General features: G+C 43.4%; 1 protein-coding gene across 27 annotated transcripts in view; it reads left to right on the forward strand.

Moving 5' to 3' along the window:
• Positions 1 to 14,166, forward strand: part of LOC117376736 (nuclear factor 1 X-type) — a 130,518-nt gene that overhangs the window by 97,043 nt on the left and 19,309 nt on the right. For 13 of the 27 annotated variants that reach the window (XM_033973269.2, XM_033973324.2, XM_033973329.2 and 10 more), the window contains 6 exons: positions 9,750 to 9,812; positions 10,077 to 10,151; positions 10,225 to 10,348; positions 10,797 to 10,832; positions 11,033 to 11,160; positions 13,200 to 13,274. In XM_033973269.2, the coding sequence (XP_033829160.1) occupies positions 9,750 to 9,812; positions 10,077 to 10,151; positions 10,225 to 10,348; positions 10,797 to 10,832; positions 11,033 to 11,160; positions 13,200 to 13,274 (501 nt within the window). The remainder of the gene's footprint in view (positions 1 to 9,749; positions 9,813 to 10,076; positions 10,152 to 10,224; positions 10,349 to 10,796; positions 10,833 to 11,032; positions 11,161 to 13,199; positions 13,275 to 14,166) is intronic. The other 14 variants (XM_055223345.1, XM_033973276.2, XM_033973344.2 and 11 more) reach the window with 3 other exon arrangements.

Here is a 14,166-nt window from a genome sequence, read left to right on the forward strand (position 1 = left end):
ATGTACTCATCCCACCGCACGGAGCCCGCGCCGCCGTCAGCTTTACGCGCAGTGACAGGTTTTTCCAGCACTGTGCGTTTTCTTTATTTTAAACCCTATACGCAGCTTTCATTTTGCGATACTACCCCTGCGAGGCTTGGCACGTACCGACTGAATGAAGTTACTTTGACTGTACTTCACACAGGCGTATTGTGCGTGTTGTGTGTGTATCCACTTTGTGTTTGTGTAAGACCCAGCAGGGAACCGCGGCGGCTATAAAACACAAAAATAACAGTAACACAACGAGCGGCAAACAAAACCAAGAAAAACCTTAGTTAATAAAGCTTTCTCATGAGTTCACACGCGACTGAAGTAACTCTCGCCCCGCCCTCCGTCCTCCTCGTTCTATATTAGACTTTCAATCACGCTTTCCCCCGAGGAACGCTCATTACTTCCTTACGCGCTAAAATGACCCTCTTACGCCGCGCCGTTTCTCCAGAGCGCACGTGCGTAATTGGGTGCGTCGCCGCCTGTGCCGAGCGGTGCCCCCGTCCCTCTGACATATAAAAGTATTGTTATATTCATAAAGCGCCACATTCGCTGTAAATTTTCATTGAAGTGTTTCTCAGGAGGACGGGACTTGGCGGAGGCAGAATGTTTGTTATCGGTGTTATCTCAGCGGTGCGTTTGGAGGAGTTGGCAGCGGCTCGCGGTATCAGTGGTGCTCTGTGTGTTCACGGGCTGATTGTGGGGATGTTTTTTGCTCTTATCACCACGTCCTTGGCCAAGCAACTGCACGAGCCTCCTATTAGTGTAAATGCGTCGAGTTTCTTTTCGTAAATGCGTCGTAGACTAAGAAAGAAACGTACTACGCTCACCCCAAATAAAGAAATACAAACTGAGAGCAGATGGTATGGACAAGGAAGTATTTAATGAGGAAGACACGGTTTAATGTAAGTGTGCAAGCTAAAAATAAGTTTAAAAAAAGGAGGGAGAGTTTTGGAGGAGCTTACCTTAAAGCACCCCGCTCCGGCCAGACAGGAAGTGAGCGCTCAGCCTGTGCACAAAGAGCCACAGTGTGCGAGCCAGCAGCGAGAAGGACTCACTGCAGCCCGGCTCGACACACCAACACCCACAAACTTTGGTCTTTTTTAAACCTTTTCGCAGCACGTTTCGCCGTCAAATTCAGTGTTTCCGTGTGAGATTTAGCGTTTTGTTAACACTCAGCCGCGCGAATCGGCTCCATCTCTATCCAGAATGATCATATTATTTCATTTTGGTTGAATAAAAACATCTCAGACTGACACGATCCAACCTGCAGCGCACTCAGGGCCTTTCTCATTTCACTCTGATTTTCCCCACATCACTCTTTCATGTCGTCGTGTTCCGCGGTTTGGTTCTCGTCTGTCTGTGCCTTAAGAATGAGGACTGAGCCGGAGGAGATGCTTGGCTCAAGGCCTTGTTGCTTTATTTGCATTTCATCATAGTGCGTTTGTGCCAGGAAATAGCCACCTGGTGGTGAAAGCCCCTCACTGCAGCCTTCCCTCAGAGCGTGTGTGTTCCTGTGTGTGTTTCTGTGTGTGTGTGTGTGTGCGCGCTGCTTTGATGTGCGTCTCTTATAGGAGCTGTTCGTGCCCCCAGCCCCTCCTCTCCCTCCTTCCTCTGCCCTCCCCGTGTTCCCTTTCTCCTTCCCTTTCCGGCCTTTGTGCAGATGTATTTATTTGGGCTGAAGCAGAGACACTGGCCCTTAACACGCCGGGGCCCCCACCCCTGTTGACTCCTTTAAGCTGAGTGGAGATGAAGGTTGACAGGATAATAATGGTGATGTCAACACCACTTACAGGACAGTTATATCAGTATCAGCTCAGTGGGGGGACGTTCACACTCTGTTAGAGCGGCCTGTGAACTGTGCTGGGGGCCCCAACACACTCGCTCTGCCTCCTCTGTGCACCGGCCCACGGCAAAACACCAGCGCACGGTTTAATATTTTACACAAACGTAGAATGTAAAATAACACTTTGACTGAATCTATATGTAATCCATGTTTTAAAAGCGTTGAACTTTTTAAAGCGTCGCACATAAATAAACCTGCACACATGGATTTAAAACTCCACTATGAGAAAATAAGTGCGAGTGACAGTAGGCCACCACATTGTACCGCTCCCGTCCTGCACCCGCTCCCTGCTCCCTCCCTCTTATTCTCTCCGTCTCTCCACATCCCTCTCTCCTGGGTCTTCTTGCTGTGGTGCGGCGCTGTTGGCAAAGCGTGGGCGCAGGCGGCACACAGACGGGAGCACAGATGGGCAGCAAGCTGCGCAGGGCGGCTCTGCACACCTGCTCCATGCAAACACACACACACACACACACACACACACACTGAGAGCTGCCACCTCGCCACACAACCACGATGGCACCATGGCACTATGGCACCGCAACACAGAGACAAACAAATACGTAGGAGACTTACACATTCATACAGATATACGTCCACCGCGTTTAACTCAACACAAACATCAGACGCACAAACATCAGACGCACAAACATCAGACGCACAATCAAACTTTTATACTGGATTTTCAGGACTATAAGTGGCACTTTTTTTATAGTTTGTCCAGAGGTGCGACTTATACTCAGATTTTATTTATTTATTCTTTTTTATTTACATTTATTGTGCATTTTGTTGCTGGTGTATTGATGCGTCTTGTAGTGATGGGACGTTTGGCTCTTTTTTAGGATCTGAATCTTCGTATAAAAGAGCCGCTCGACAGACTGGCTCTTTTTATATTTACCCTATTTTCCAGATTATAAGTGGCACTTCTTTTCCATAGATGTGACTCAGACTCAGATGCAATTTATATGTGAAATATATGTTTTTTTCTTCATTATTATGCATTTTTTATACTTTTATACTCCAGAAAATACGGTATATTGAGCCGTTTTGTAGTGATGGGACTTTTGGCTCTTTCATAGGATCTGAATCTTTTTTTTTTATACTTGAAGTCGATGTGAAAAATCATTTTAACAACAGAATAACCACAGAGAGAAACGGTCAACACGTTTAAAAAATGGTTCAAACTCAGAATAATTGTGGAATCGTTTAAATAAAACACAGACCTACATTAATAATTTAAAATATAACTGTACATACAACATAATTATGATTTTTATTATGGTATTTATTTATTTTTTTGTGCATTAAGCTGTCACTCATGTCTCTTGCTCTGCTTTTGTGTTGGTTCTGTGTTGATCTAATAAAAACGTATAAAAATGAAAAAGGAAAAGATCCGGTTCGATTCGTTTACGTTAATGAGCCGTTCAAAAGAGCCGTTCAAAAGACTGGCTCTTTCTATATTTATTTAAATGACAGAAGTCGATGTGGAAACTCATTTTAACAACAGACTAAAATAATTAACACGTTTAAAATAATTCAAAATGTGTTTAAAATGGTTCAAACTAAGAGTCACTTTGGAATTATTTAAATAAAACCCAGACGTACAATAATAATCATTTTAAAACAAACCCTTACATAAAAAATACCGGTAATTATGATTTTTATGATGCATTTTTGTGCATTAAGCTGTCACTCGTGTTGCTTGCTCTGCTTCTGTGTTGGTTCTGCGTTGATCAGAATAAAAACGCATAAAAACGAGTAAGGAAAAGATCCGGTTCGTTGCGTTTACGTTAAGGAGCCGTTGAAAAGAGCCGTTTGAAAGACTGGCTCTTTTTATATTCATTTAAATGACAGAAGTTGATGTGAAAACTCATTTTAACAACAGACTAATCACAGAGAGACACGGTCAACGCGTTTAAAATGTGTTTAAAATGTGTTTAAAATGGTTCAAACTGAGATTCACTTTGGAATTATTTAAATAAAACACAGACGCACAATAATAATTTAAAACATACAACATAATTATGATTTTTATTGTTTTTTTGTGCATTAAGCTGTCACTCGTGTTGCTTGCTCTGCTTCTGTGTTGGTTCTGCGTTGATCAGAATAAAAACGCATAAAAACTAATAAGGAAAAGATTCGTCTCTTTTCAAAAAAACGAGATCCGGTTCGATCCGTTTCCGTTAAGGAGCCGTTGAAAAGAGCCGGCTCGTTGGCGTATCGTCACCTCTGCACTGGTAAAAGTGGAGTGTTTGATGTCCCCACGTACACAGAAAATATTAAAATTGAAAATGTTCACATATATTTAAATAAAAATAATAATGAAATAACATCCAATAAAAGAGCGGAGTGAACATCTGTGTGGGATCGTCAGGGGATTAGGAGGGTTTGGAACATTTTAAGCGCATTAAGGATTAAAAAAAGGTCAGAATGTTTAGCAACACACTGATAAACCTCTTAAGCGAAACCCAATTGGGAGGATGTACTGAGTTATCCTGTGTTTTGGGGAGGAGAAGAAGAAGAGGGGATGGAGAGGGGGAGGAGAGGAGGGGGAGGAGGACAAGGAGGAGGAGAGGGGATGGAGGAAAAGGAGAGGGAGAAGAAGAAGAAGGGATGGAGAGGGGGAGGAGAGGAGGGGGAGGAGGAGAGGGGGAGGAGAAGAGGGGATGGAGTAAAAGGAGGAGGAGAAGAAAAGGGGATCGAAGATAAGGAGAGGGAGAAGAAGAGGGGATGGGGGAGAAGGAGAAGAGGGAGAAGAAGAAGAGGGAATGGAGAGAAGGAGGAGAAGAAGAGGGGAAGGAGGAGGTGAGGGGATGGAGGACGAGGAGGAGAAGGAGAAGAGGGGCTGGAGGAGAAGGAGGAGAAGAAGAGAGGAGGGGGAGGAGGAGAAGAAGAGGGGATGGAGAGGAGGAGGAGAAGAAGAGGGGATGGAGGACGAAGAGGGGGAGAAGGGAAGGAGGAGGAGGAGAAAAAGGGGTGGAGGAGGAGGAGAAGGTGAGGGGAAGGTAAGGAGAGAGCAGAGGGGAAGGAAGAGGAGAAGACGGGAAGAAGGAGGAGGAGAAAGGAAGAAGAAGAGGGGATGAAGAAGGAGGATGAGAGCAGAGGGGAAGGAGGAGGAGAAGAAGAGGGGATGGAGGAAGAGCAGGAGAAGAAGAGGGGCTGGAGGATGAAAAGAGGGAGAAGGGAAGGAGAAGAAGAGTGGATGGAGGAGGCAAGGGGAAGGAGGAGGAGGAGAAGAAGGGATGGAGGAGGAGGAGAGGGTAAGGAGAGAGCAGAGGGGAACCAGGAGGAGAAGACAGGAAGAAGGAGGAGGAGAAAGGAAGTAGAAGAGGGGATGAAGAAGGAGGATGAGAGTACAGAGGGAGGAGGAGAAGAAGAACAGGGGATGGAGGAGGAGAAAAAGAAGAGAGCAGAGGGGATGGAGGAGGAGAGAGCAGAGGAGGAAGAGGAGAGGGAAGGAGGAGGAGAAGATGAGAAGGTGGAGGAGGAGGAGGACCACAGTGACATTTGCTCCGAGGAGGAAGGGGAGAAGAGGGGAGAGAGGAGGAAGAGGAGGATGAGGAGGAGGTGAACCCATGAGTGTGTGAGCGTACATGTAGCTGCACACTCGCGGGGACACTTACACACACACACACATGTAGTCGCACACTCGCGGGGACACTCCGCTGTTTAATCAGGTTTGACCTTTTAGAGCAACTTTTCCAGAGGCTTAGAATCATAATCCCGCCGTCTTCCACATTCTAAAGGCGAGTTCAACCAAAACATACAGGATATAAATAGTCCTTTTCCCAGGGCAGCATCACAGGGACTGGAGAGATGTTTCCTCTGTCGAAACGAGGACACGAGAACATACAAACATGTGATTTTATTTTACTTTAACGGAAATAAATGTTGTTTTCACTCCAGTCCAGTTGATTACATTTCGACGCCTTTATTACCATCGAACGCACCTGGATTACTGAGGAATAGGAAGGAAATCTACAGGGACGATATTGAAATTTCACCAAAATAACTGCGATTAACGATTATATCACGATAACAACTTTGATATAATTGTACTTTGTTATCAGTGAAAGTAACTAGGATCTAACGGAGAACATTTTGGAGAAAACTGTGCAATCGACACATATTTTTGGGATGTTAATTCAATTCTGGGGCCCCCTAAGACCCTGGGACCCCGGACAACAGACCCGTTTGTCCCCCCCGTATCGACGCCCCTGTGGTTAAATTGTTTTTTCTGCACATTCTGGCGATTATCTTGTGATTAAATGATTATTGTCCACCCTTTTATCACGATAAACGATATTATTGCTCTATATAATTACACTTCCACGCTTGTAAATGGAGCAGTCTGGGGTTGGAGCTGGGTGGTGGTGGTGGTGGTGGAGGCTGGTTGGAGGTAGAGGGGCATTCCAGAGGCTTTAGGGGAGTGCTGTTGGAAGATAAGGCCTGGATGTGTGCTTCAGAGACCAGGGGAGGCCGTGCGGGGAGCTGGCACCACCGTGATAACCAACAAACAAGCCTCCACCGGCACCACCACCTCCACCAGCACCACCAGCACCACCACACTGCCCATCCTGGTCATACAAAGGACCAAACGGAAATGTAATCTCCTTAGTCTTGATCTCATCTCATCAAACCGTTAATAAAACAGGCTGATAATTGGTTTAAAAATATTTGAATTATATTTTGTAGCAGTTTTGACACCAGGAAATTGAGCATTTAATTATAACTTTTATTTTTTAACTTTTAACTGTCATCGATATCAAATAAACGACTAGGACACAGCATCTTATTTATTTTTTAATTTTTTTTAAATTACAAATATATGAAGCAAAATATGTGGAATTATTTAGCAAAAAAAAAACCACTACTAAATATTTTTCGATAAAGCAAACAGTGGCTACTTTGAAAATACGGATATAAAAATTAAACATAAAAAAATAGTAGGCTTATTTCCCTTTTTTTCTTTACTACATAATTCCGTATATGTTACTTTATATTTTTGATGATTTCTGTGGGGATATAAAATGTAGAAAGCAGTAAAAAAAATAAAAATTTGAGGGAGAGGGCGTGTCCAAACGTTTGATTGACAGTGTTACATATTGATCACAGACTGAACGTTTCCCTCATGGTGACGTTTACAGCAGCAATAATTAACAGACTGGCTGAATATAAAAAATAATCATATTTTAATAATCCTGTGCTAATTGTTATGTGAACCATACAGACTAAACAAAACACAAATAACGACGACTGTGGCATTAAGACGTTAAAATGTGGGAAAAAACACATTTTTACCATCAGATTTTCATCCTTAAAACACTTTACTTATAAAACTTTGTGCTTTTCACTATATTTCTTTAGTTTATTATGTATTTAACTGTGAATTAGATGAAATACTTAAAGAATTGCAGTTGCAGCCAGTGATAAAAGAAGTAAAACTGCAAAAATCTGCTTAAGTAAAAGTATTAAAGTACTCGTTTAAAAATGTACTTAAAGAGTAAAAAGTACAGTATTTCATGCAGATGTTGAGGTCTTATGAAGTACTCCATTTTGTTACTTAAGTAAAAACGCAAATATCGAGGCAAGTAAAGTATCACATGCAAAAATCTGCTTAAGTGAAAGTATTAAAGTACTTGTTTAAAAATGTACTTAAAGTTTAAAAAGTAAAAGTATTTCACACAGATTTTGAGTCTCATGTCTCTTGTGTAGGATTTTATTCAACAGAAACAACTGAATTTTTATTTGTAGATTTTATTTTGCTCAAACTATGAACATGTTAAAAATAAACCCACAATAATAAAAAATACTTTTACTTTTCAGTCTTGTTCAGAAATGTACTAGAGTAGAAAGTACAGATACTGCTCTCAAATGTGGCGAAGTAAAAGTAGAAGTATCACATGCTAAAATCTGCTTAAGTAAAGTATTAAAGTACTTGTTTAAAAATGTACTTAAAGAGTAAAAAGTAAAAGTATTTTGTGCAGATTTTAAGCCTTTTAAAGCTTCAAATTTACTGATTTTGATAAAGATTTCTGCTGGATTTTGTTTCGTAGTGGAGTCGATAAGTACGAACAGATACCGCTCTCAAATGTAGTGAAGTAAAAGTAAAAAGTACCAACGTTTAAATGCACAGATACCTACATTTCCGATAGTATTTGTGTAGTACTTTTACTTGCTTCCATCCTCTTCGCTCTCTCTGCGTCTGTAAAATGAACAAAATACAGTTGTGGATTGGATTATGCAGAGAGCAACATTTGACGTGCTTAGTGTCATCGTCCTGTCAACCAAAAATGTCCCTACGGTTTTACAAATCTGGCTCCGGGCCCGCGCTCCGCAGTGAACCGCTGTTTCGTTTCTTTGTTTATTTTTCGGTGGGTTTGGTTTGGATGTCAGAGAGAGAGGGAGAGCTGAACAGTCAGGTCACGCTGGGGCAACGTTAAGAAGATTAAGAAGAAGAAGTAGTAAGTGTAGACGTGAGCGTACCAAACCAACTTACAGTACGCAGAAGGTCCGACCGTGTGACCCCCGAACGTCAACATCCCCCGAACGAATGAAACCTCGTGCGATCCCGGAGTGACCACGGCAGAGCTAAAAACCCTCGTGAAGTCCAGTTTTTTTTGACCCCACAGCTTCGGTTGGCCATCATATACATGTACGCCCCCCCCCCACCTTAACCCTAACCCCCCGTGCGTAGCGAGTGTCTGGGTGCGCGCGCGGCGGGGTGTAGCCTCATATGTTTGGAGCGAGTAGCGTCAGTTAGCTGGAATGCGACGCTACAGCCAAAACTAAGATGGCTGCCAAGCTCTAAGATGGCTGCCAGGATTACAGTCGGTGAGAGAGAGACGGAGAAAGGGAGACATTCAGGAGGAAAATAGAAGGCAATGGGAACCTCTCTTTTATATTTGTAAGCTGGTTCAGTGGCCGCGTGTCTCCTGTCCCGTCTCTCTCTCTCTCTGGATAAGCACTTCTTCTTCTTCTCCTTCTTGTTCTTCTTCTTCGTAGGCAGAGAGACAGGTCTGGTATTGTTTCTGCTCAGTAATCTGTGGCTTACTGTGGCTGCGAGGCAAGTGCTGCTGGCATGGGCCCGCGCGCCGTGTTACCCACAAACCGGAGGTAAACACCTGCTTTAGCTCGCTTAGCTTCGAGTTAGCCTTCGTCTGCGCAGGCCAAGCGGAGTTACGCGCGAGCTCCGGGGCCAAAACGGGATGAATTGCACCGTTTCTCCTCCGTTACGAGCTGTGTTTTTTGATCGTACTGGGCCTGGAAAGCAAGTAGTCAAGTTTGAACATATTGAGCTTGTAAAAAAAGAGACTAAAACTGATAAGTAAACACTGTTCTTTATCAAAAAAAATCCTACGGGGCTTTGCGGTTCAGCTGCTCGCGAGGCCTCCGTTGTGTTACATGTATTTGTGTGTCCATGCCGGGATTACATCATGTATTAAGTATGACACCGAATTTACAGGAGAAAACAGATTGAGTGCGGTTGTGTGGGTGTGCGTTCATATGTGTGTCGATGCGTAAGGTGCTCTGTTTACAAGGACTAAATCCCTACCAGCAAGAAGGTATTAAACGGGATTAGCGAGAGGGATATGATGCGTGGTGAGATACTAAATGGCAAAGCGGCACTCTGTAAATCAAGACACCTCAAGTCAGGAAGGACAGGGAGTGATGAAGATAACATTCTTGGATACATGCTGTCACAGAAAAACGTGCGAATTCACACACGACACTCGCAAGATGTACGCCATACAGCGGCACATACTGCAGGGGCTTCATATACTCGCCAACGCCTCCCATATCACGAGCAAACACTGTCACATTGTCTCCCGCTTTTTAACACGCAACCGCTCATGTTCTTCGCTTTACCTTTCCGCAGAATCCGGACAATCGGACAGCTCCAGTCAACAAGGAGACACAGACATCAAACCGCCGCCTAACGGTAAGCTCGCCCGCCTCGCCGTGTCCAAACACTGTCAAATCAACGCACCTGAACTGCCTCCCGTCACGCTCATCGTCCAATTATAGATCCAATTAGCAAACACGTCCACCCAGATGTTGATCCACAAATATAGTTGCAGATGGTCCAAATCTCACGGGGGGTTTGATTTCAGGGTTACGTTTAATCTCAGGCTTTGAATCTGGGATGTGACGGTTTTGGTTTGTTTTGCGTTTTGTCTGATCATTTGTGTGTTTTCTCTACCAGGACACCTTAGTTTCCAGGATTGTTTCGTCACTTCAGGGGTGTGGAACGTGGCAGAGCTCGTCAGAGTGTCGCAAAGTAAGTGCCGCACGCTCATTACGCTCGGTGAAGGGACGTCTCGGTGATACGTGTGTGTTTGTTTTACCCGCAGCTCCTGTCGCCACAGCATCAGGTCCTAACTTCTCGCTGGCCGACCTGGATAGTAGTCCCAGTTACTACAACATCAACCAAGTGGCTCTGGGCCGTCGCTCCCTGACCTCCCCTCCCTCAACCAGGTATTTTAATCTGACCGTTTACGCACCACTTTGAACGTAAGCGACTATGTAAAGGAAATAGCTGTAAGACACTGCAGCGTTTGTGTTGTTTGTGCTGAAGTCACCATGTGGCAGTAGCCGTGCTATCCAAATGTGCTTCTCTGTGAAGCCAAGGGCATACGAGAGGAAAGTGTGAAATCACAGTCATATCTGCCAACAGTATATTGGTTCTTAGTGGAAGAATGAGTTTTCTGGCAAAGAATGTTGTTTCAGTGAGGTTTGTTACTATGAATGGCATCTGGTACTAAAGTTCATCTGCATACTTGGAGCCTGTCCTACACTTGTACATGTTTGTGTGCGTCCTCTTGTGTTCTCATTTATCAACGTTCTCTTGGCTCTTTTTTTTTTTAGTTTCTCTGTTTCCTAACTTTCTCTCTTTCTTCACTTCTGTCGTCTGCTGCCGCTGTAGGTCTGAGGTGGAATTATACGCAAATCTTCCCCGGAGGTAGTTACCAACACAAAAACACAAAAACACAAATCTATCCAGACACACAACACTGTACGATGTTTACTGCGGCAATCCTCCTGTTCTGTCTGCTCTACCTCCGTCTGACGCTCCACTTCTCACTGTTCTTTGTTTATTACGTCTGAATTGTGTCGGTATTTGAAAGATAAACATTTTTTTCTTTCTCTTTATGGCATTAGCTCCACCAAGAGAAAGTCTTTAGACGACAGTGAGATGGAAAGTCCCACAGACGACGTCTTTTACCCCGGACGCTCCCCGGCCGCCAGCTCCTCCCAGTCCAGCGTGTGGCCCAATGACATGGATGCAGGTACTCCCCCTCCCCGTGTCCCCAGCCCCACCGCACCTGTGGGCCTGTTAACGTGCTTATTTTAACTCTCATTAACCATCCTCCTGTGTTTGCTCTGCCTTTTCCCTCCACACTCACTCGCTGTGACTAAAGCTACGTACGCACAGAGCCCTACACGCGTCTGACACTCAGCGAACGCTATTAGTTTGAATATTTAACCAAATTCGGGTCCAAATTTATCTATTTTCAGTGGATAATCAGCACTTTAAAGGTCCTTTACTAGAAAAAATTGACTCTTGTGAGCTTTAAGTCGTGTTATAAAGCTGTTAATGCCTCAAAAACACACTCAAAGTCGCGTTTTGTTTCATTCACACATGTTTGAGTAACACTTTATTATCTCCAAAGCTCAAAACGCTCTGTTCCACCTTGTGATGTCATGAAGTTTTTTGGGTTTTTTTCCAAGTTAACAGCTCATTTTACCTTTAGTTCAGTAGAAATGGGCAATTCCACGGCTGAAATGATCCAAATGATTCTAGAAATGAAGGTGTGTGGAGTTTAAAAACACAGCGGGGCACTTCCTGTATCACCACACGATGACATCACAAGGTGGAAAGGAGTGTTTTCAGTTTGAGACAAGAACTCAGCCAACGTTATTTATACAGGGAGAGCACTTGGGCTTACTTTTTCATGAGCGCCCTGTTTAAAATACAATACTAACAGGAAATAACCCAAAACAATCCCAAATAAAACATTAAAAACTTGAGCCGGCGTGTTTAAAAGTTTGTTATCACATTATTAAACTCTGATTGTGTCTCCAACGACTCTAGTTTTGCCTTCGTCTCTAGCATATTCCATTTTTGTGAAGTAAAACAGTGAAAAAGCCTGTTTCTCGTCTCAGTTCTGGTGCAGCTCGTCCTTATACAGTGTTGTGATTTTAAACGGTGTTAAATGTTTCAGTATCAGAGATTAACAAACAGGTGAGAGATTCTGCAGCGTTTTGTGAGTTTTACCATCACTTTACTAATAAAAACTTTGTGCTTTTCACTATATTTCTTTAGTTTATTATGTATTTAACTGTGAATTAGATGAAATACTTAAAGAATTGCAGTTGCAGCCAGTGATAAAAGAAGTAAAACTGCAAAAATCTGCTTAAGTAAAAGTATTAAAGTACTCGTTTAAAAATGTACTTAAAGAGTAAAAAGTACAGTATTTCATGCAGATGTTGAGGTCTTATGAAGTACTCCATTTTGTTACTTAAGTAAAAACGCAGATATCGAGGCAAGTAAAGTAAAAGTATCACATGCAAAAATCTGCTTAAGTGAAAGTATTAAAGTACTTGTTTAAAAATGTACTTAAAGTTTAAAAATTAAAAGTATTTCACGCAGATTTTGAGTCTTATGAAGCTGCAAATGAAGTGATTTTGGTAAAGATTTGTGTAGGATTTTATTCAACAGAAACAACTGAATTTTTATTTGTAGATTTTATTTTGCTCAAACTATGAACATGTTAAAAATAAACCCACAATAATAAAAAATACTTTTACTTTTCAGTCTTGTTCAGAAATGTAGTAGAGTAGAAAGTACAGATACTGCTCTCAAATGTGGCGAAGTAAAAGTAGAAGTATCACATGCTAAAATCTAAATAGTCAAGTCAAAACAAACAGGTGAGAGATTCTGCAGGGTTTTGTGAGTTAAACATGTGTGAAAGAAACAAAAAAACACAAATCCAGGTCTGTTTTTGACGAGGAAACAACCGTAGAACAACAGGAAACAGTTTAAAATGGACCTTCACATTACCGCACGGAAACTAAACTGTTATTTATTTGAATTATGAAGTCGTGAATGTGTTTTTTACTGCTTAGCGTGATTATTTATACAGTTATATCCACAGAAGACGGCGTCACGTCACTTCACCGTGGGCCAATCTGACTCCCGAACGATCTCAGAAACACACCGTCACTCTCAAACTCCTTTTCTACCTGTTCATTTCTTTCTGTTTCACACTCTACACCTCCGCCCTGACCCTGTCTCATTGTTAACAATACCCTTCTTGACTTGCAGTGCAGCACCATTTGGCGAGTGTGCAAGAGAGGAAGATAAAACATGAAAACGATGGCGTGCAGTTTCCTTACCATGGTTAGAGCATTGATTACACTCATATCTCTCAACACATCATGACAAAGTGCAGTCATTTCACTGTTTGTGCACAACCATGTACCATATTAACCTGTAAAACTCAGCAGAAAGACGTATTTCCTCCACCTAAACTGTGCAGAAACGTGTGCTAGACTTCACTCCGCGCGGCGCATTTATGGAATTTGTCATAAGTGTGTGCGGATCCCGGCGTCGCAAGTCGATAGCTTAGCGTTCATTCCGTATCTTTTGTTTTCTTGAGTCATTTTCCCGGCGTTTACTTTAACAGACAGATGTCACAGAGCTAACGCTGACGACACCAGCAGGCAGATTCACATGCTGTTTGCGTTCTGCCTTTCTCCACGCACACACACACGCACACATCTCACTCACACAGACCACCAGGCGATTCATTTACCCGGGCCTCGTGTCGATACACCCGCACTCGTGATGACAGCACCTGATATGCAGACGTTCGCACGAGAAAACACACTTAGCGCGCTCCCACCCCTGCAGGTGTTTAGGTGCTGCCCCTGCGCTTCAAATCCCTCATTAAGATGCTCGCCGTCTGCGGATCAAAGGTGTAAAAACCCCGCTCCTACCTCTACCGTTCAGGCCCCCGCCCCTGTCTCCCCCCGTCTGTCTAATTGAAAACATGTACAGCGGGAAGGACCTCAGGGAGGGACCGGTCCTGTCAGCGAGGAGGTAAATGAGGGAAGAGGGAAGAGGCCTAAGTGATGTGCGCTGGCGAGGGCTAATGGAAGAAGCGTTAGCTGGTTTGGATGCTCCTTCACTTAGCTGTAAATGTAATTAAGAGGCTGCTCGTTAGAGGGTCTCGTCTGGGTACGGCTCCACGGTCGCTCCGCGGTCGACTTAATCTCACTGCGAGGAGGGT

This window comes from Periophthalmus magnuspinnatus, chromosome 1, assembly GCF_009829125.3.
Source record: "Periophthalmus magnuspinnatus isolate fPerMag1 chromosome 1, fPerMag1.2.pri, whole genome shotgun sequence".
Lineage (NCBI taxonomy): Eukaryota > Metazoa > Chordata > Actinopteri > Gobiiformes > Gobiidae > Periophthalmus > Periophthalmus magnuspinnatus.